Raw genomic sequence first — 24,423 nt, 5'->3', positions numbered from 1 at the left:
TAGGTTCAACCAGGTAACGGACACAGACAATTCAATTAAATTCTAGGGAATATGTCGTTGTAACTTTCACTAAACTACTAGTTTGTAGACAACATGCAGGTCTCTGAAAGAGAGACGGGTTGTACTGGCCTGTTTGCAGGCTGTTATAGTCCCAAGGAACAACATTGTAGTGCGAGATGTTGTTCATGTCGTGCAGCCGTGTGCTTTAGCAGTATTTCACGTACAACTGAATGACTTTTATCACACAGAGATGACACAGTCGTGCTACAAACACTCAACTAAGTGTGTACACAAGACAAGGATTGGTGAGTGACAGTCTTTTTTGGATCTGTTCATACGCGGTGGTGATTACTATATTACGGACAGTCGCATTCTTCAGTGGTAAAGCAGAATGTGCCTTTGTACCACGCATACACCTTATACCTTCCTTTACAGGTGCGTTCCAGATTGACCTGACTGTGTACACAACGACGGGCTGTAAAACTGGTGACACAGGCAAGTGAGCTTTACCATTCAGATTCCCTGATCAGTGAAGGGTATTGAACGGCGTATTTGTATGTAAGCCTATGCAGCCTCTGCTCTCAAACATAAACGTTTATGGCTGGTCTGTAGCAACACCACCGAAAACATCATTGTCTTCATTTTGGAAAATCACGTGTTTCAGTGGTATTTGATGTTTAATAGAATGTCACTTTCATGACACACTAACGTTGAGTGAGGAAGTGAATGTGTGAGTTAGTGAGTCGACGAGTGAGTGAGAATGTGTATAATTGAGTGAGTTGATGACAGGGTGAGTGAATGAGTGAGTGTGTGTATACATGAGCGAGTGAGTGAGCCTTCTCGCTCCTACAGAGCATTGGGTATTGTCAATTCATTTGTATGTCTGTTGACTTTCTCGCTGTACACAGAATATTGGGTATTATCTCGCCATGTCAATGCCTATTGGCTTCCTCGCTGTGCTCATCATACAGGCATGGCATACCATAAACATCAACTGACTTGCAGGACACAGTATGTACACCAACTGACTAGCAGGACACACCATAAACCCCAACTGACTTGCAGGACAGAGTGTGTACACCAACTGACTTGCAGGACACAGTATGTACACCAACTGACCTGCAGGACACAACATAAATACGAACTCACTTGCAAGACACAATATGCACACGAACTGACTTGCAGGACACACCATAAATACTATCTAACTTGCAGGACACAGTATGTACACCAACTGACCTGCAGGACACAACATAAATACGAACTCACTTGCAAGACACAGTATGCACACCAACTGATTTGCAGGACACACCATAAATACCATCTAACTTGCAGGACACAGCATGTACACCAACTGACTTGCAGGACACAGCATGTACACCAACTGACCTGCAGGACACAACATAAATACGAACTCACTTGCAAGACACAGTATGCACAGCAACTGACTTGCAGGACACACCATAAATACCATCTAACTTGCAGGACACAGTATGTACACCAACTGACTTGCAGGACACAGTATGTACACCAACTGATTTGCAGGACACACCATAAACCCCAACTGATTTGCAGGACACACCATAAATACCATCTAACTTGCAGGACACAGTATGTACACCAACTGACCTGCAGGACACAACATAAATACGAACTCACTTGCAAGACACAGTATGCACAGCAACTGACTTGCAGGACACACCATAAATACCATCTAACTTGCAGGACACAGTATGTACACCAACTGACCTGCAGGACACAACATAAATACCATCTAACTTGCAGGACACAGTATGTACACCAACTGACTTGCAGGACACAGTATGTACACCAACTGACTTGCAGGACACACCATAAATACCATCTAACTTGCAGGACAGAGTGTGTATTATGTACACCAAATGACTTGCAGGACACATCATGTTTAAATAGATGAAATACGGAACAACATCATATGAGCCATCTATTTATTCAATAACGCCTTTGAAGATCTATATGCCAGGATTTCATATGAGTAATAACCAACAAAACAACATTAAAACTAAACTATAATGATGGATTTATTTTTTCCTCATTATTGAAAAGTATGATGTAGCTCTGTTATCCTTTTGTGCAGTACTCCTGTCCGTCTGGTGGGTCTGAAACACAACAAGTTGATTCATTTGTTTCCTTTTCAAAACTATTGGGATATGGGACACACGAGGGAGGCCGTTGTTATTAGTTATCTGTTTGTCAGTTTATATATAAATAGTTAAATAAATAACATTAATTATCGTTTAGCGACTGGTCCACCTGCTCAGACAAAGACACAAAATGTTCTGTTTTTTGCATACGCTTGAGTTCCAATATGTCCTAGATGTTGCTTGGGAGAGCATTCCACATTGTGGGTTCTGCTTTGGAAAAAGATCAGTCACCAAACCTCTTCTTTCTTTCTGTGGGTGGTGTCGCCAATATTTGTGGTATTCTTTTTCGCGTGTACTTACGACTGTAAACGTATTCATAAGAGCATATCATTATGAACACATCAGTATCAACATATCAGTATCAACATATCGTTATGAACATGTCAGTATCAACATACCAGTATGAACATATCGTTATGAACATACCAGTATGAACATATCGTTATGAACATATCAGTATCAACATACCAGTATGAACATATCGTTATGAACATATCGGTATCAGCATACCAGTATGAACATATCGTTATGAACACATCAGTATCAACATATCAGTATGAACATATTGTTATGAATATATCAGTATCAACATACCAGTATGAACATATCGTTATGAACATATCAGTGTCAACATACCAGTATGAACATATCGTTATGAACATATCAGTATCAACATACCAGTATGAACATATCGTTATGAACACATCAGTATCAACATACCAGTATGAACATATCGTTATGAACACATCAGTATCAACATATCAGTATGAACATATCGTTATGAATATATCAGTATCAACATACCAGTATGAACATATCGTTATGAACATATCAGTATCAACATATCAGTATGAACATATCGTTATGAACACATCAGTATCAACATATCAGTATGAACATATCGTTATGAATATATCAGTATCAACATACCAGTATGAACATATCGTTATGAACATATCAGTATCAACATATCAGTATGAACATATCGTTATGAACACATCAGTATCAGCATACCAGTATGAACATATCGTTATGAACACATCAGTATCAGCATACCAGTATGAACATATCGTTATGAACACATCAGTATCAGCATACCAGTATGAACATATCGTTATGAACACATCAGTATCAACATACCAGTATGAATACATCATCATGAACATACGGAAATGAACACACCAGTATCAAGAGTGTTTGTGACAATACTAACTGACCATCAGAACCGAAACGCCTGCTGTTCGGTGTAGTTCTACAACACGAGTGGGCGTGCCCTCAACTGGTTATCAAACACACACACATTCTGATTTACGTAACCAGGGGGCAGGATGCAACGACAAGCAAAGAATAATAATCTGAGAAAATCTGGGATTCAAAACGCAATATTTGTAATTTTCCTGATTACACATTATCTTGGGCTAGTTTCCATATAATTACGTCAAATAGACGCCTATTACGTTGCTCACTATTTGTGTTTGGAACTGCATCTGATCAAAACCAGAGTCATTAAAACAATTATTGATGTGTGGTAATACGAATTTCAAATGATCGTATATAATGTACATATGGTCCGCTTCGTTGTTGAATGTTCCCGTAACGATATGGCTGAAATATTGCCGACTCACTCACTCACTCAGATGATTGCACCTTGGATCGGTTCTGTTAGAGTCTTAGGTTTCAGTCCGTCATAGAATCTTGATATTTTCTGATCGCAGAAAAAAAGTCACGATCATGAGCTATAAGGAGGCACAGATTTTGGCATCAAATTCTTTTGAGGATTTTAGACAAAAATATATTTAAAAATATGTAACTGCAACAACTGACACCCCCACCCCTATCCCCAACCAAACGCAAAAGAAAAAATAATAATAATATCATCTTTAGAAATCATAGGTAGAATCGTATTGATGAAGACACATTCGTGATGGACAACACCGTGTCCTGTAGATAACTTGCTGCCCACGTCAAGCACCATGTAGGAGAGATCAGTGTTGTCAGAGGATGGCCAGTTCACCTTGACGGGGACAGGAGTGTTCGGGTTGCTGCATAAAGATATGAAAGCTTCAAGAAAACAATACAGATCGATCTGTTTGGGAAGCAGTCTACCTTGACTGAAACAACAGTGTTGGAGCCCATACACATGGAAATAAAAAAACTCAAATGTCTTAGATGAGTATGTTTTTAGGACATGTTTTTTAGAAAAAAAACAGCGGGAGTTACAGAGAGGAGCTTGAGACATCGTGAACGAGAAAGAGAAACCATTAAAACTCCATGCATTGCACATAATAGTGTGTTTGTGTTAATGAATAGTGTGTTTGAGGATTAACTAATGTCGGTGAGTACACGACTTCCGGGAGTTAATTTTATCTGAGGTGATACTGTTTGAACATGTAAATACATGTATAAATGAACCATATAACACCGCGTAAAGGATTACTCACTCACTCATTGTTCAGAGCGTAATAACCTCCGTAGATTGCATGACTCCGTATATCACTTACTTTTTCTCTAACTCACTCTCACTTGCACTCACTCACTCACCCTGATTTTGCAAAGTTGGTCCAGTACGTCATGATGGTCTTGCTGAGTTCCATCTCCTCCTCTGTACATCCATGAGACCTTTCCAGAGCCCAACCCAACACAAACTCAACATCATACCAGTGGGCTGCTCCTATCCACTGTGGAAACGGACTAACTGATAGTCGGCGATTAAAACTGTAGACGTAGGTAGGGTTGTCAGGAGAGTACAATCTGTCAAACTCAAGATGAGGACACTTGAAATCCCTGTCTGACATCATGCGAGTCATGACATCAAAATAGTGAGTGTCCTTGAGAGGTGATGTTTGACTCTCATAAAACAGGCGAAGTGGTTCCTCAAATCCTTTACCAGCAGCAATGTCAAAGGAAAGAAAACTTTCATACTCTGTGCGGCTTAAAATCAACGTTTCCGGTAATGAAGATATGTTCCTCATCTGCTTCAAAGCAACTGCCATAAACAGTGTTAACTCGTCTTTGGTAAAACCATGCATTACACTGACCTGCGTCTTGGAACCAGAGGTCAAAAGAGTTTGGGGGTCGTTAGGGAGAAAGTACCCATCAACCACTGGAACAAATCCAAGACCTTCAGTAAACAAATCAGTAATCTGAAGATCTGCCATAGTTTGAGCATCTGCTTTCTTTACACAGTCATAGACATCTGTATCAGTTGAAGATGACGGACATCCAAGGAGATCAGCCAACCGCTTCAATTTCCGTTTGGCTGTGTTTGGAAAAGCGTAGGCCCATGGGCAAATCGGAGATCCACTCTCCATATTGCTGAAATAAGTCACGTGACAGAGGTGACACCACGTGGTGTCCTACGCTTGCCCCACCAGCACTTTCTCCAAATATGGTCACACGGGTTGGATCTCCTCCAAAGTTGGCAATATTGTCTTTCACCCACTGTAAGGCCAGTCGTTGATCCATCAAGCCCATGTTGCCAGGGATGGTATCTGGTCCAAGGTAGCTGAACCCTAAAGGTCCCAATCTGTAATTCATTGATACAACGATGACGTCATTCTCCGATGCAAGATATTTTCCGTCATACAGTGGCACTCTTGTAGATCCAAAATAGAAACTTCCACCGTGGATCCAAACCATGACGGCCAGATTACCAGCATTATCTGATGGCGACCACACTGTAAGATGAAGGCAGTCTTCACTGGTGCCATCAGGGGTTTCTCTGTAAGCGTCTGGAGCTGTGACCCCATCTTTAGGTTGAATGCAAGACGGCGTTGGTTTCTGTGCATCTCTAACTTCCGGTCCCCATGACTCTGAAGGCTGAGGATGCTTGAAGCGTAGATCACCCACAGGAGGCTTGCCATATGGGATTCCATAGAATACGTCAAGGGACTTGCCCAACACTGACACACGTTGTCCTAGAAGTGGGCCATTTAGAGTTGACACTTTCTGTGTTGTCGCAATATGCACGACCGCCACCAGCGTAACAAGCACAAGTCTCATTGCTGTTTCCATTCTGAAAGAATATAATTAAACATTTAAATTTACTTTCTTGCTTCTTTTTAATGCAAGTTCCTAGTTAATCACAGGGAGTGTTATACTAACAGGCATAAGTGAAAATGGTGTTGTATTTAACTTAGCTCCCTCTCTTCCTCTATCTCTCTTTCTTTCTATTTCCCCTCTCTCTCCTCTCTCCTCCCTTTCTCTCCTCTCTCTCCCCTCTCTCCCTCTCTCCCCTCTCTCCATATCTCTCTCCTCTCTCCTCCCTCTCTCCCCTCTCTCCCCCTCTCTCTCCTCTCTCCTCCCTCTCTCTCCCTCTCTCTCTCCTCTCTCTCTCTCCCCATCTCTCTCTCCTTCTGTTTCTTTCATTACAACGTTGCATGGGATATACATTGATACGTTCTGAAATATTAAACTGTTCTTGTCAGTGATGTTATACATTTAATTGCCTTTGGATACCTGTAAAAATGATTTGGGAAATATTTACTTCTGAGATCAGAGTACAGCGGACAAACAAGAAGGAAGTGGTACTCATGCTCGACATTATTTAAAGCACACAATTGGCAAAGTCTGTCTTGTCCATTAATGTTTCGATTAAAGTACAGCGTCCAGTTTCTATAAATAAATCATGAGACGCGCACCGAAAACGTGATAATGAAACTCGAAAATTCTTTACTGTTATCTTAGAGAGGTACCATGTTAAAGTAATGCGTGCTTTAAAAAAATTGCAATAGAAACATTTATTTGATAGAATCAATGATTCAAACAACATACATAAATATCGTGAAGCCTCTGAGTCAGTGACGTTATTAAATTAGGATAGCAGTTAACGTTTTGGTCATACCATGCGTCACCAAACCCTGTTGTTTAAACAACAATCTTTTAATATTCGTTTACCCAATTACGTTTTCTATCATTGTCATAAACTGTCATCACATTGTACCACTTGGTGGTAAACCTATGTGCAGGCATGTTTAAGAATCGTTACCAGTATTTTAATAGCCTTACATTGAGAACATATGTGCATTAGGAATCTACCACATTCACCGTAAACCACAACACTAGCTGTACATGTTTTAACGCCAAGAAATCTTTTACAGACATATAAATGAACTTTTTCTATTACATCGAAATACACGGCTTATAGATAGAACGGCTTATAGATAGAAACACAAACCGTTTGCGCTTGTCTGGCTGACTGCGCAGTGTGACTGTTCCATGACATGGTGAACACCAAAATATTCATAAAACGGTGCTATTTCTGAAAGTTCTCCTTTCAAATTTTTTTTCTTTACCTGATATTTTTCCACAATTTTTAAAACTACTTCTTTCGTCTTATCCATGTTTACACTTAGTTTCCAGTTACCGCAATAGTTCTCTAATTCATCAATTTCTCTCTGTAGGCCATTAATAGTACTAGAAAATAATATAATATCATCTGCAAATAGAAGCAGAAGCAAATATCGGGCTGTAGTTGGATGCCATTATTGCAATTTACGTTTGAATTTGAGTTGCTAATTCATTTGTAAAGAAACTAAACAGAAACGGACTGTTGAGTATCCCTCTCTGAATCCCCCTTTCTCATCATTTATTTTATCCTGAGTATCTGCCCATGGTACAAGTCTTTTATTATTGATATAAGTAAAGATTTTGATAAATATGCTAAGAAGGGCAATCCCTCTATAATTAGTCATACCATTTATATCACCCTGTTTGTGAATGGGCCAAAATTGAAGGAAAATACTATTCTAGAGTATAACATTGAATATCATTTCCAAATATGGTATTTATGAGTTCTTAACAAATCAGAAATAGTATCACCAATACCAGGGGTTTTATTGCATTTCAGATTTTGAATGTTTTCATGTATCTCATCCCTAGTTTTGGGGGCATCTAAAATCTGATTTACAAATGGCATATTAGAATCACTTTCTGGTGCTCCATGTAGATAGTGGGAGTCCTTATCTGGGGAGGCAGATTTTCAAAATATTTATACCATTCTCAATACGTATACAATTTTCAGTCTTTTTCGGATTTAAACTCTTTTGCTCTCCAAGCAAAAGTGCGTTGAACTGATGCTGTCTTCCAGCGTATTTTTTAGACTCAAAATATTCTTTTTGTTTAAGTCTGAACGTTGCTGAGTACTTATTCCTAGTTTTGTGGTATTCGTCTAGACATTTCCTGTCCTTGCTTTTTTTTTTTTTTTTGGAATAAGACTAGATTAGAGACATTGCTCCATGTCTCGGTAAAACCAACTAAATCGAATGTTTCAATACAATTGACAAAGTCCATATCCTCTAGATTTGATGAAGGTCCAGACATATTCCAGGAAAAGAAATCCACAGAGGTTTCAGAGCTGTTCACGCACATTTGAGTGAAGCGTCCTCCACCTCCATCTCCACCCCTGAGAAAACCCTGAAACATGGCTGTGGATCAATATGCCCACCATTTTCACTGAGAAAACCCTGAAACATGGCTGTGGATCAATATGCCCACCATTTTCACTGAGAAAACCCTGAAACATGGCTGTGGATCGATATTCCCACCATTTTCACTGAGACATTGAATGTTGTAATGTTCATAAAAAACGTGTGAGTCGTATGAGGCAGGGGTAGGTGACTGGCAGTCCTACTTGTTTGTTTGCATTTATGTGCAACCTCAGTCCTCAAAGATAAACTGTTATGGTCAAGAGGAATAACATCGTCAGCCGTTAACTATATACTTCAGTGATAAAACCGAAAGTCATTTTTCAACACACACTCACCTGGTACCTGGCTCGACAGTTGGACTCTGTACGCCGCGCTGGGGTGTACCAATAGACGCTGTTAGACCAGTGGTATCTCGCGTCATGACCTAGTTAGTGTGACATACGCAATCTCAGTTACGGGTGAGCGTGGAATGTCTGTTAAGTTGAGTAAGTGGTTTTAGAATGAGTGAAGCAACTCGTACATAAGTGATTGTGGATTGCACAACAGTTTTGTTGTTCAATCTCGCGTATAAATCAATGCTGTGGGGTCTACACAGCAATATGAAGTTAGATGTGGGATTCGGGATTCGGGATTTGGGATTCGAATCCCGAACCTGAATATTTTTTTCTTCACATTCTGGACTCAAATCCTGAATTCGAATTTTCTTTTCACATTCCAGGTGTTTCTTTTCTATGTATGTATGTATGTATGTATGTATGTATGTATGTATGTGTGTGTGTGTGTGTGTGTGTGTGTGTGTGTGTGTGTGTGTGTGTGTGTGTGTATGTAATGCCAGTAGGTAGGTAGTAGGTGTGTACAAAATGTAAAACAAATCATTACAGAGTGTTAAGTAATAAATGCAAACAGAATGTTATATTTCCAACATGCAGCTTCAGAGAGATTGTAGCAGTTACAGTATGATGTCATTACATATGCGTTATGACGTCACAGTGCGGACAAAGTTTAAGGGTGACAAGTTCAAAGCTTACAATGGTGTAATTTTTGTTTGAACTTATCTATGAAGTAGTGTTATTTGAAAAGTTCGTTTTAGTTTGTCTGAATTTTGAACTTGATGAAAAAGGCAATGCTATGAATATGGGTTTCAGGTCACTTTACTTGTTGTCTATGGACACGAACCCGGGCTCTCAAATCTTCAGAATGAGCACTATACCGTTCATTACAGCCTGAGCATGTTATGACATATATACTCTCCCCAAAAAGAAACACATAATGAAAATTGCAATGTCATGTAGTAATGAATTAAACATGACTCATTTTACGAAAGGGTTTGCTCTGTTTGTGAGTCCTATGGTGTGTATGTCTTGAAACACAAAACGCACCATCCGTAAAATACCCGACGGCGTATTTAACAGCATTCTTTTCAACATCGGCGTGTATTTTCACAGAATACACAGCTAACATGCAACGCACGTGAACGTTGGGGATCACATAGTCTCACCGATGGGTATAAAAGGTTGACCGCAGTCTGCCGATTATTCACTGTATTTGGAGTATTGTTGACGAACGCAACATGCCACGTCTACGTGAAGCCAACCGTCATATCGACATTGGTCTCCTTGAAGCTGGCCAGTCTCAACGTGCAGTTGCCCGACGCATGAATGTTCACCAAAGCACCGTTTCACAACTCTGGGAGAGATATCCCCCCAAAAATTCGGTTGCAGACGCCCCTCGAATTGGGCGACCTCGAGCGACCACTGCGGCACAGGATCGCTGTACGTCCGGGTACATCACCTGCGTCATCGAACAGCTACGGAGACCAGTACCGCTCATAAAATACCCGGATTGAGGAGACATCTGCACAGACCGTCGGAAACAGGTTGAGAGAGGATGGTTTACTTGCCATCGTCGACATCGAGTTCAATGGTGCACCAACGTTCAGGCCTAGAACCTGTCGAATTGGCGTAGAATCTTGTTCAGAGATGAACCACGATTTCTATTGGAACGACACCAGGGCAGAATGCCCTGGCACAGACGCCGACGCTTGCGTTCCCCAGATGGGAACGAGGCACTGTCATGATGTGGGTGGGGGGAATCACCTTCCGTTGGAGGAGTGATTTGGTGATGATCCAGGGCAACCTGACAACTCCAAGGTACTGTAACGAAATCTTACGCCAACACCTCCCGCCAGAGGGAGTTGTTTCAACAGGACAATGCCCGGCCCTACACAGCACGTCACTCTAGAGACTTCCTCTAGTACCACAACATGAGTGTGCTTCCCTGGCCCTCCAGATCACCGCACTTAAACCCGATCAAACATCTGTGGGATGCCCTTGACAGACGGGTGCGACGCCGTAACCCACAGCCCCAGACACTTCAGCAACCCGTACAGGCACTACAGGCAGAGTGGGCTGTGATTAGGGAACACAAGAATCTGAGACCTATTTGTTCGATGCCGAAGCGATGCTGTGCAGTTGTGGATGCCCTCTGTGGTCACACAAGGTACTGACTTCAGAGCCACCACACGTCTACTGCATACCCAGTGTGCATTTATATTTTTGGAAGAACAGTCAGAGCTCTGTTTTACATAGAAATTTCCGTGTCTCGTGAAAGTTACAGAGAGTCCTTCAACAATATGTTCACATGTTCCACAGTTATTTCTGTTACATTTGGACACAATTCAATGTAAATTTCTTAAATGTAAATTTTGCTTTGGTTAGGATCTTTCTAAGATTCTGATTTTGTCTTTTGTTACTTATTATTTTCCTTTGTCTTATTTTTCTAGATTTCCAAATCAATCTTGAAATCTAGAAATGTACATTACACAATGCCATTTTAGAAAGTGGTCAAATGTAACATATGCAATATTTGGGGGTTAAGCGACTGACCTTGTTTGCTGGCGATTAGCGTGCGGATTCGAATCGTGGATGGGACTAGAATTTGTACTTTAATAAGAAAGTGTAGTCCCAAATATGACATATGTGAAAAGTGAAATGTTTTAATACATAAGATACAGAAATATGTTGACCGACAAAACTCAATGTCTGTTTTATTGACGCCTATGTGTTTGCCTGTCTGTCTGTTAATGACAATATGCAGCCCAGAACTTCACTCACTAACCCCACGCAATTTGAACTTAACACCCATCAGGCTATACACCATAAACAAAACACACCGCTTTCTGTCTGTCTCTGTCACATTATACAATTACACAGACAGGCAGGTGTGATGCTTGTACACATGATATGTTATGATATTTGTTGTTTGCAAACGAACTGCATCCATTTTTCTCGGATGACTGGATCACGTGAAAAACGGTGCAAACTCAGGTTGTCCGTTTTATGTCCTGCTTTTTTACCTGGACGAACGACAGTTTCCAGCCACGCAGTAGTTCACCATCTTGGTATTGGTTTGAACGCAAATGAAAAGAGACTGTATTTACAAATCCTAAGATAACTCTTGCTTGACAATGGCACAAGATTCTACATGGAAACGTCGCGTCGTATACAATAAAAGAATTTGTCTCCAATAAAGAATCATATGATAACATATCTTATAACTCACCATACTTCTTAAGTGCCAGTCAAACAGATCATCTCTATATACACACGCATTGAGCCGTCAGTGTATCGACAAATGAACCAGACAATGAAAAGACTTCGATACACTCATGTACACACCCACCCGCCCTGACTGTTTTCGATCACGCAGATGTTTCGTTTCGAGGGAAGTAAACCCAATTACAAAATAGTTCATATTTGATTCGCGATTGTAGACTTATAATTTTGTTATCTGTTTTTTTGTTCACAATCGGAAATGTCATGAACAAGTGATAATTGTGTTTTAATTATGTTTAAGTTTTTGGTTGCACGTTGTTACGGTTAAGAATTTACCGTGACAAATAATGTAAGAAACTCCCTGTGAACCAGCAAAACAGAACAAAGACAAGTCTTAAACATTCAAATATTGTTTTATTATGCAACGAGAGCAAGGTATACAAAGTCACAAGTCAATTTCATATTATAGCCTTCAAATACAATACAAATGCGGGAAAATGGGTCACAACATATATAGTATAGCAAACTCACCAAAGACTTAGTGTGAGAGAGAAACAGTGCTGCAAAATGAACACACTGAGTGGTCTGACAGGAGTAGATCAGGCGTTGACGAATAAAGCGTTGGCAATGTAACTCAAGTTAATGAGTGTGAATCTGTGTCGCTCACAACACGGCAGCTAGCATTTATATACATTTTCAGTCGTTTCCCGAAAGTACAAGCACTTACTGCCATCGCCAACACTGTAGGATGCCCTCGAACAAGCCTGTTGCCAAAATCCTAAAAAATGCGGATCATCTATCATACGAAATGCGATCCACCATATGTATTATTCAAAACACTAAACACTGTGACCCTATAATAATTATTACTGAATTAATAACATAATATACAGACAATACACACTCGTAACAACGTGACCTTTAAAAGACATAGCATTACTAGATAATTTTGATAAATGGTTTGTAAAACGATAAATATTTTATCGTTGGTAATTTAGATGAATAAATGAAATGGTTAGTGGCTGTACCATCAAACCTTGTTGAAGTATTGTACTATTATTGTCATCCTGAGATGGTAAGTAAGTCCCAAAGCATCCAAGGTAAATTTAAACCTACTACTAGTTTTAATCGTGGTACATATGTTCTTGGGGGCTAGATTATCTAAATTGCTGATAGCTGAAGGGATGGTTTTAAAGCTATAATAAACATATCAGTCACCATAAGGCTGAAATATTGCAGGTGAGACTTCTAATACACACACACACCTAATGTATATTGACACTGTTGGTCATAACTCCAAATCTGAACAAAATATTCAGATTGGGGGTTTGAATCCCAGATTTAAATCCCGAATCTGAAAATAATGTTCATGGATACATAGATACACAGATACATACAAAGATACATACATAGATACGTACATAGATACATAGATACATAGATACACAAATGCATATATGTATACATAGATACATGCATAGATGCATAGATACACAAATACATGCGTAGATACATAGACACATACGTAGATACATATGTAGATACATACAGAGATACAGATTACATGCAGACATACAGAGATACAGATATACATACAGACATACAGAGATACATACACAGATACATACAAACACACATACATACACACAGACATGCACACAGACATGTATGAGTCCAGAATGTGAAGAAAACATTCAGATTCGGGATTCGAATCCCGAATCCTGAATCCGTTTCTAACTTCAGGTTGCTCTTGTACACACCAACGCGCTCCCTTCCGTCGCAGAGTTTCGAACACTGGGATAATCTTTTTAATGTAGTCGTAATGGATAGCGATGACCAGTCCAATGACCAGCCTTCAGTCCAATGACCAGTGCTCAGTTCAATGACTTTGACCATTTCTAAATTCACATACAATCATACAACTCCGTTCCGAGTCATCCAAATGAAATAGTTCCTACTTTTTAACTGAGCATATAAATCATATAATCATATAATTCGTGTGAACAGTGTTTTTTTTTTCAGTGTAACTTGACTTCCGGCTGAGAATGTGCAAGTCATCCAACCAGGCCGTCAGCCTGATTACGATATGTGTAAAGTGGACACAGGGGGACTTTGACCATACAGTCGTAGCAATGAGGGTACACTGAATAAGAATGACTAAGTCAGCGTTGGCGGTAGGTTTTGTACGAGTGCGTGCAGAAATAAATTATAAATATGTAGTCCATATCTTTTACGTGTGAAACTTTCACTAGAATTAACATAACGAAAAATTATTTTTACACATTTTAACTTGCGCGTCAAGTGTTTAATATAATGACAGATCATTATTTGTCTGTAGTAGCATATCCCTTGTGTGGAAGTCAGTTCTTGTCTTACAGCGATTGTTCATGGTGGTTTCACATATCGATCCTATTACTGATTGTGATATTATTTGTAAACTGGGCTTTGATTGGTGGAACTTCCGGGAATACCTTCCACAGTGTCCAATGAGATCCTGTGCTGTGATTTGTTATTCGTCTTGTCAATTTGACACATCAATGACATGTAATATGGCACTCACTTGTCATGAGTTACGTAGTGAAGTAGTTTGGGCGGGCAAGTGAGTTAACAACAAGGTAGACTCTGTCTTTATGTTTACTAAGATCAAAGCTGTTCCTGTAAGTTGTAAAGCTAATTCACCAATACCTACCTTCGTTTGTCATGAGTTATTTGTAAACTGGGCTTTGACTGGTTGAATTTCCACACCGAGCATGTAGATGGTGTGACTGTGATTTGTTACTCGCTTGTCCATTAGATATATCAGTGATATGTAATATTACACTCGTCATGAGTAACGTAGTGACGTAGTTTGGGAGGGAGTTTGGGAGTAATTTAACAATAGCGTAGACTCTCTATTTATGTTTACTAAGGTGAAAGCTGTTCTTGTAAGCTATAAAGCTTAATCACCAATACCACTCTTTGTCTATATAAAAATATGTTTAAAAGCCCGACAAAATATGGAGATGTGTGGAGATGTATGGAGAACATGGAGATGTGTGGAGAACATGGAGATGTGTGGTGAAAATGGAGATGTGTGGAGAACATGCAGATGTGTCGGGAACATGGAGATGAGTGGAGAACATGGAGATGAGTGGAGAATGTGGAGATGAGTGGAGAGCATGGAGATGAGTGGAGAACATGGAGATGTATGGAGAACGTGGAGATGTGTGGAGAATATGGAGATGAGTGGAGAGCATGGAGATGGGTGGAGAACATGGAGATGTGTGGAGAACATGGAGATGTGTGGAGAACATGGAGATGTGTGGAGAACGTGGAGATGTGTGGAGAATATGGAGATGAGTGGAGAACATGGAGATGAGTGGAGAACATGGAGATGTGTGGACAACATGGAGATGTGTGGAGAACATGGAGATGAGTGGAGAACATGGAGATGTGTGGACAACATGGAGATGAGTGGAGAACATGGAGATGAGTGGAGAACATGGAGATGAGTGGAGAACATGGAGATGTGTGGACAACATGGAGATGTGTGGAGAACTACAATGTAATAACTGACCCAAACGTATTCCCTCTACCGCTGAAGGCCGTGAAAAAAGACCTAGTCGACCATGCCTCATAATCCTCTTATTCTTTAAATATGAAGCTTGCCCGACTGGCAAAAGAGGATACCACCAGAGGCGAGAATACCTCCAAGACCGCCACAAGTAACGGATTACCCGATAGTCAGTTGTAAAGTACATATGTCTGCTAATGATGTCGACTGTTGTGACATTATCCACGTACATGGAGAAATATAATATCACGATGGTATTGTCATGTAATTCGTGTATGCATTGAAGACAACCCAAGTTGTTCTTTAGGAAATATTTCTAATTATTTATTTGAATGTTAATTATATTCAGTTATGAGTGGTTAATTACACAGTATTGCCAACAGCAATGCAATCTGTGGGGTACTACTATATCTGAACGTAATTCAGTTCAGTCGAACCTCATTTAGAATTGTTCAAACTTATATTTGTCGATCGAGAAGATTCTTTTAATTCAGACAGTTGTTTTACGGTTTCCTATCTTTCTGTCCTTTTCTGTTCGACTTGGATGGATGTAACTTGTATCCAGTCCTCCTTTCCTTACGAAAACATATGTTAAAGCAGATATAATATCACACATATGAGTATTTTATTTAAACAACGATTCAGGTCACGCTCAGAACTGGATCCATGGAGCGGATAACTTCTTTAACTTACGTTACTATAACTCAATAGTCACTGACACCTGCCATTAACCACAAAATTAAAGTTAGTCATTGTGATCAACCAGAGAGTAACGGATATACCTACAGCTAACATTGATTGGAAACAAGTTAAGTGATTAAAGGACAGAGCACCAAGGAGCCATGTTTTCATATAGTTCTACCTATCATAGGATGCCTGTCCCTTATGTTTCCAAGACTTTAGGCCCACTAATATCGGAATCTGCGAGTTCTTCACTGGATTTATCATCTACCCTGCTCGCATTTACAGCTTTCCTAGAACATCGATCGGCATCAGATCTACTAGTCGCGACAAACCGTCACATGGACAACTGTCGTTTAGACATAATGATTGTGTGACGTAACTTCAAACAATGTGTTGCTTAATCACAGCTCATGTTATGTCGACGCAGTTGAAAGCGTTCTAATTAAAATTTCCAAGCTTCGATCTATTTTCGTCTGTGAGAAGCCTGACACGTATGTTTTCACTTCTATTTAAGGTACTTTTAATAATTACCTAAATCAGAATTTGTGCATGAAAAACATGCAGCCAAGTTATTTTTTGCGTGTTCTTGTGATTCTCCTGAAGTTACTTCTTATCACTACCAGCCATTTGCACAGGTCATATTAAGTAACAATACGAGCCATTTGCGAACTGTATACACTGTACGGATACACGCCATTTGCACATGCTGTATACTCTGTAAGAATACAAGCCATTTGCACTAATTACATACTCTGCACGAATGCAAGCCATTTTTTCAGGTTATACACTCTGTAAGAATACAAGCCATTTTTTCAGGTTATACACTCTGTACGAATACAATCCATTTGCACTGGCTATATACTCTGTAAGAATACAAGCGATTTGCATTAGTTATATACTCTGTAAGAATACCAGCCATTTTCATTGCCTATATAGTTTGCAAGAATACAAGCCATTTGCACTAGTTATATACTCTGTAAGAATACCAGCCATTTTCACTGGCTATATAGTTTGCAAGAATACAAGCCATTTGCACTAGTTATATACTCTGTAAGAATACCAGCCATTTGTACTGGCTATATACTCTGTAAGAATACAAACCATTTGCACTGGCTATTTACTCCATAACAATGCGAGTCATTTGCGCTAATCATTCTGTTGTCATCCTGAATCTAAAACGTCTGCCTTTTATAATAGTATATAATATCACTTTAAACAGGTCATTTTATCAGATAACACCCGTTTATCAGCGCGTTTGTCTGTATACTCCAGTGCAGTGTCTAGAGTCAAACTCTAGAGTCATGACAAAGTGAGTGTGCGTTGAAAAATGACTTTCTGTTTTATCTTTGAAGCATACGATTGTCCGAAATATAGGTAATGGCTGATAGTGTTACTCCTCTTGACCACAACAGTTTGTTTTTAAGGACCGAGGCTGCAAATAAATGCAAACAAACAAGCAATGTAAAGGAGAGGTTTACACTATGTCACACAAACCAGGTCATCTTATCAGATAACACCCGTTTACCAGCGCGTTTGTCTGTACACCCCAGTGCAGTGTTGTGAGTCCAGCTGTAGAGTCCAAGGTGAGTACAAGTACAAGTTGAGTGTGTGTTAAACAATGCATTTGTGTTTTATCATTGAAGCATACGATTGTCCGCAATATAGCCAATGACTGACAAAGTTACTCCTCTTGATTATAGCAGTTTATCTTTGAGGACTGAGGCTGCACATAAATGCAATCAAGTAGGACTGTTAGCCACTTACCATTAATTCACATGACTCAGACATTGTTGGTCAAAATTACAACATTCAGTGACTCAGTGGAAATGAAGGGCACATTGATCCAGGGTTGACGTAAGGCAGTATAACTTTACTTACGACGTTTGTACTCTGTGTGTGACAGACAGACATGCAGACAGACAGACGGACAGTTAGTTAGATAGATAGATAGATAGGCAAGCAGGTAGGTAGACAGATAGACAGACAGACAGACAGACAGACAGACACACACACACAGACAGAGGGTGATAACGGTTTGTAAGTTTCTTATTTGTACTCAAATGTTCTTTTGTCAGGTTTTTGACATACGGATGAATGAATGAGTATAGTTCAACGCCGCACTCATCAATATTCAAACTATATGGAGTCTAAGAACCTTATCATTATGATGCTGTTCTTTCGAGAGGTTAAACAATGATGTGCACAGAATACGAGACATCACTGCCGTCTGGGAAATATTTGCGGAAACAGTTTTATGTTATAACGTTGTTTCACCGCAATCACGCTAAACTGTACTTTGACTTGTACTTATTAGTATCACATTAGTATTCCTGAGATTAACCAGGAACATGCACTGAAAAGAAGCAAAAGAAAGTAAATTTAAATGTTTAGTTATGCTTTTCCAGAATGGCAACAGCCATGAGACTTGCGTTTGTCACGCTGGTGGCGGTCTTGCATGTTACGACAACACAGAAAGTGTCAACTTTGAATGGCCCACTTCTAGGACAACGTCTGTCAGTTTTGGGCAAGTCCCTTGACGTATTCTATGGAATCCCATACGCTAAGCCTCCTGTGGGCGATCTTCGCTTCAAGCATCCTCAGCCTTCAGAGTCATGGGGACCGGAAGTTAGAGATGCACAGAAACCAACGCCGTCTTGCATTCAACCTAAAGATGTGCTCGTACCTGTAGAGGCTTACAGACAGACCCCTGATGACTACAGTGAAGATTGCCTTCATCTTACAGTGTGGACACCATCAAACAACGGTGGCAATCTGGCAGTGATGGTTTGGATCTACGGTGGAGGTTTTTATATTGGATCTACAAGAATACCACTGTATGAAGGAAAATACCTTGCAGTTGAGAATGACATCATCGTTGTTTCCATGAATTACAGATTGGGGCCTTTAGGGTTCAGCTACCTTGGACCAGATACCATTCCCGGAAACATGGGCTTGATGGATCAAAGATTAGCCTTACAGTGGGTGAAAGACAACATTGCCAACTTTGGTGGAGATCCAACACGAGTGACCATATTTGGAGAAAGTGCTGGTGGGGCAAGCGTCAGTCATCATTTGGCATCACCTCTGTCACGTGACGTGTTTGACAGAGCAATCCCGCAGAGTGGGACCTTCAATTGTCCATGGGCATACACTGTGCCCAAAACAGCAAAACGGAGACTGAAGAGATTTGCTGATCTCCTTCAATGTCCTTCATCTTCAACTGATGAAGATATACATAACTGCCTGAAGGCAGCAGATGCACAAACTATGGCAGACCTTCAGCTAGGTTTATTTGACGAAGGAATGGCATTTGTGCCAGTTGTGGATGGGTACTTCCTCCCTGATGACCCCCAAACTCTTCTGTCCACTGGTTCCATCAAACAAACCAGTGTATTGCATGGATTTACTAAAGATGAGACAACAATGGTTTCTGCAATGACATTGAAGCAGTTGAGAAACATATCAACATTACCGGAAAGACTGACTTTAAGTCGTCAAGAATATGACAGCTTTCTTTCATTTGACATGCTCACTGGAAAAGCCGTTGAAGAGCCTATCCGTTTGTTTTATGAAAGTCAGAAAGCCCCTCTAAAGGACACGGATTATTTAGACGTAGTGACTCGTGCAACTTCGGACAGGGGGTTTAAGTGTCCTCATCTTGAGTTTGACAGATTGTACTCTCCGGCCAATCCCACATATGTCTACAGTTTTCGTCACCCACTATCAATTAGTCCGAATCCACAGTGGATGGGGGCAGCACACTGGTACGAACTAGACTTCGTGTTTGGCTTGGTCCTGGAAAAGTCTCTGGGATGTACAGAGGAGGAAGTGGAACTCAGCAGGACCATCATGACGTACTGGACCAACTTTGCCAAGTCAGGGTAAGTGAGTGAATGAGAGAGTGAAACATACTTTAAATGACATAAGCTGTTTTTTTCCTCACCGTTCAATAAATTATACCACAGATCAGTCTGTTTCAAATAATCAAGATTTCTTGGAGATTTTCGTATCTGTATCCAGGGATCCAAACGCTCCGGTCCCCGTCATGGTGAAATGGCCTGTTTCTGACAACACTGATCTCTCCTACATGGCACTTGACGTGGGCAGCAAGTTAGCAGTAGGACACGGTGTTGTCCATCACGAATGTGTCTTCATCAACAGGATTCTACCCATGATTTCTAAAGGTAATATTATATGTTAATGATGAAACATGGGCTGCTGGTACACATGGTTAAATGTTAGCAGTTACTTGGTTGAATATTTACAATGATAAGTAATGTTGTTTCGTTGGTTCAATTTACACAGTTGAATGGTTGAAACAGACTTATTTATAACAGTAGTTGGTGACTAGCAGGCTGAAACTAAATAGTTAATCAAGAATCCCTCTGTGAGAGGATTATGTGTGAAACCAAGAAACAAAAAAGACATATGACGAAATTAACAATTGTATTCTAAACTTCACATGTAAAGTCTCAAATCAATACACTTTCCAGAAAGATTTCACTTTGAATGTGTGATTGATTGACTTTAGTTTTACGCCGCATTCAGCAATATTCCAGAACGCAGTACAAATTCAGAGGTACATGATATAAGACCGTGATTGAAACAGGAATAGAGACTAGGAAGAAAGCGCCAGGCAGGGAGAGTCCAAAGTTTAAAGTGACCACACCCAAAACGGGTCTGAATTTACAGGTACAATGTGTACCTTGTAACTTTGTTGCACAATGCTTGACACTGCCTCATGGCAATATGTTCATGCCGATATTTTTCTATATATCGATTCATGTTGAGACGTTAAACAATGTTTCCGAGGCAAAGTGTCTATGTCTGCGGGTGCCCTTCGATAGTTCATATTTCGGCGTGTTGTTGCTGATGTGAAGTCCTTCATTAAAATAACTAAGGCAGCACTCAACAAATCCCCTACTTTGTAATAGTATATTATGTTTGCAAGTTGAGTACAGCTCGATCACCAGCCAATACAGCTGATTTTGAAAGATGACAAAAAGCACCAGGGTCTCAGAATGATCTTAAAGTGCAGCTATGGAAACAATGAATTCACTGTTGTATTTCAGACACACCGGAAGGCCAGGAGTATTGCACAAGAGGATGAAAGGAGAGTGTCATAATAATCAGACCCACCAGTCACAGTCACATACACAGTCACCCAACCTCAGCCTGTGTGCCTATCAAAAGCTTCGTGGAATAATTACCATGTTCCTCACTGCTTCATGTTAACTTCCTCTTTAGTATAGTCAAGCAAGTCAAGTTGAAGAAAGTCAATTTGTGTATGTAAATAAATTAATATAGTCAAAGGTAAACGTTATTGTGATTGACTTGAAGTTAGAAATGTGAATTAACTACTAATGTATTTGTATATTATTTTAGCGAGTTTCATACTCGGCCTGAAGTTTGTCTTAACTCTGGGCATTCTGCAGCTTGTCTTGAGCTTGCATTTCCTCCACATGATGTCAATAACTCCTCCCTTTTGTAACTTGACTGATCCATCTATCATTAGTTAACTTGCCACGTTTCAGATGAAGAGTATTACATTTGTCGAGTCCATATGTCATGCCAATATCATTAGAAAAGGATTCGACAACGAGAAAGATGCTATCAAACTGGCATCTCCTTTGGCAAGAAGCTCGGTGTCACCCGTGTAAGGAGACAAATCGCGGAGGTCGCGGTAGCCGGGCATGTTAGGCGGCTGACTTGTGTGCTGGCGAGTAGGTGCCTCGCTCTGAGGGTGCGGGTTCGAATCTCAATTAGGACATTCCATGATGTTTGTCGGCCTGATCTCCCGCTTGCGAGAAATTCATACGATATATAAATGGAGTATTCAGTTATTAAATCCATATACAATCATATAACTTCATTCCCACTTACCCAAAATAAAATATTCTCTACTTTTTTAACTGTACATGTAAATAACGGGTAACTGAGTTCATGGAAACAGGTATTTTGAGTGTAGTGGTAGCTCGACTTGAGTTTGAGAATCTGCAAGTCATCTGGTCAGGCCTTCAGTCTGATTACGACATGTGCAAAGCAGACTCACTGTGAGTTTGGCCATGCAGTGTTAGCAATGGGGGTAGAATGGCATCAATTGGACAAAGTCATGAAGCCAGACAGGCGAGCTATGTTGTTCTCTACAACATATGTGGATCTTACTCGGTAATGCCACCTCGTCCCCACTCTCCCAAAATGTGAAATATCCCCTTCTTCTTTTAAAATGACATATAAATCAGAGATATCTAAGAAATATTGAAAACTGAGTGAGTGGTGGAGTGAGTGAGTGACTTTGGGCTATAATGATGAACGTAATATACTGTGTTGCATTCACTTATGAACTCTTTGACTCACTCACTCAAAAAACACTTTCCAATTGAACAGACATTCCGAACTCACCTATACTGTTGAAATAAAATAGGGGAATTTGAACTTTCTATTTGGATAGGAAGCACGAGCGTTAACTAACTTTTTTGTCAAAGATAAACATCTCAAAAATGTACAAGATTTCTACTTAACACCACCCCTAAACAGAACTCATGGGATGCACGTGCACAACGCAGTACATGGGGTGTAATTCTTTTCATTTTGGCGGTTTTCATTTCATAAATCATTGCCGACCTTTCATATTTACAATCATTTTGCATCACTCAAATGTTAGTGTTTGTTTCTAACTTGGATTTATTTTTCGTACACAAATTTCACGTCATGCACCAATCATCTTACAAGAGCTAGCTCTCACCTAATACCCATGGTCTTGAGGAAGTGCAAGTAGCGGTACATTCATATCAGCATATATGTCTTCCAGTGTTTTCTTTTCTCGATTAGCATGTTGAGATTGTGCAGGTCATGCTATCACCGGTTTAACAGCACCTATGTGTACACCCCAGTGCAGTGTCCTCAGTGCAAGTGTAGTGGAAGGTATAAGGTGAGTGAGTGTTGAACAAATGCGCTCTGTTTTCCATCAAATACCATTGCCGTGTAGGACTGTCGAAATACAGGTCATGACTAGCAGTGTCATTAGTCCAACAGTTTATCTTTGATGATTTAGGCTGCATGTGCGTATATACAACTGGATGTGTATATTACCTGCACTTACAAGGTGATTTTCATATTATGTACCAGCGTCTGCCTCTGTTTGATGATTAGACGATGCCATTTAGAAAGTGGTCAAATGCAACATATGTCATATCTGGGATTTCACTTTCTCAGTAAAGTACAAATTCTAGTACTTTAAAAAAAAAAGAAGAAAAAAGAAGCCGACTTATCAGAGGGGTACACAAAGTACGCAGTGTAGACTACCAGTTGTCCGACTTTCATTTTTGTGGAAGTCGCGGTGGCTGAGCGGGTTAGGCGGCAGACTTTGTGTGCTGGCGATTAGGTGCCTGACTCTGAGGGTGCGGGTTCGAATCCCGGAACTTTACTGAGAAAGTGAAATCCCAGATATGACATATGTTGCATCTGTTTGATGAGGTCAGAACATGGGTCTGTATATTACCCACTCTGACCCGGTGACCTCCATGTTGTTTACAAGCAATTGTACCCATTGAGGGTAATGTTATTACTTTTAAGTTCAAAATGTTAATTACAGTTGATCGTTATCCTCCTGGGGCCAGTTGGGTAGCCTAGTGGTTAAAGCGTTTGCTCATCACGCCGTAGACCCGGGTTTAATTGCCCACATGAGTATTATATATGAAACCTATCACTGATGTCACGAACGGTGCTGGAAGATTGATTAAACACACACACACACCTTCTCTCTCTCACTCACTCTCACTCTCCACATACTTTCGCTCACTCCCTCCCTCACTCACCGTTATTATGCTACTAGTAAATAACAGTAACAATAGGAAGGATTACAGACCAGACTGGTGGCTGCAAACTGTAGTGAATGTATAGTGTTGATGAGTATGGATTAACGTCTCTTTTGACAGTATTACCGCGGTAGACATCAGCAATGTGTTTCGCACATTGTACGCGTGTGGAACATCGAACCCAGGTCTACAGAGTGACGAGCA

At 40.2% G+C, this 24,423-nt stretch overlaps 1 protein-coding gene and 1 pseudogene across 2 annotated transcripts; one reads left to right on the top strand and one right to left on the bottom strand.

The window, feature by feature from the left end:
* The first annotated feature begins 444 nt into the window (after positions 1-444).
* On the top strand, positions 445-22,317 carry LOC137259725 (acetylcholinesterase-like). Of its 2 annotated transcripts, XM_067797326.1 has the most exons (5): positions 445-495; positions 17,827-17,985; positions 18,808-20,283; positions 20,423-20,586; positions 21,475-22,317. In XM_067797326.1, exons 3-5 carry the CDS (start codon positions 18,809-18,811, stop codon positions 21,510-21,512), a joined length of 1,677 nt encoding a protein of 558 aa, XP_067653427.1. In that variant the 5' UTR covers positions 445-495; positions 17,827-17,985; position 18,808; the 3' UTR covers positions 21,513-22,317. The 2 variants fall into 2 exon arrangements, with proteins under 2 accessions (XP_067653427.1, XP_067653426.1); XM_067797325.1 differs by lacking the exon at positions 445-495 and having other exon boundaries at positions 17,673-17,985.
* On the bottom strand, positions 4,018-6,197 carry LOC137259383 (cholinesterase-like; annotated as a pseudogene).
* Positions 22,318-24,423: the final 2,106 nt, after the last annotated feature.

Source organism: Haliotis asinina, chromosome 13, assembly GCF_037392515.1.
Source record: "Haliotis asinina isolate JCU_RB_2024 chromosome 13, JCU_Hal_asi_v2, whole genome shotgun sequence".
Taxonomy (NCBI): domain Eukaryota; kingdom Metazoa; phylum Mollusca; class Gastropoda; order Lepetellida; family Haliotidae; genus Haliotis; species Haliotis asinina.
Note: the sequence above shows the minus strand (reverse complement) of the source record. Positions and strands in the feature narration are given on the sequence as shown.

Excerpts from the sequence above, each read along its gene's own strand:
- LOC137259725 (XM_067797326.1), top strand. The coding sequence starts at position 18,809 with ATGGCAACAGCCATGAGACTTGCGTTTGTCACGCTGGTGGCGGTCTTG. Across the intron at positions 20,284-20,422 it reads ACCAACTTTGCCAAGTCAGG|GGATCCAAACGCTCCGGTCC; the intron begins GTAAGTGAGTGA and ends ATCTGTATCCAG. Across the intron at positions 20,587-21,474 it reads TCTACCCATGATTTCTAAAG|ACACACCGGAAGGCCAGGAG; the intron begins GTAATATTATAT and ends GTTGTATTTCAG.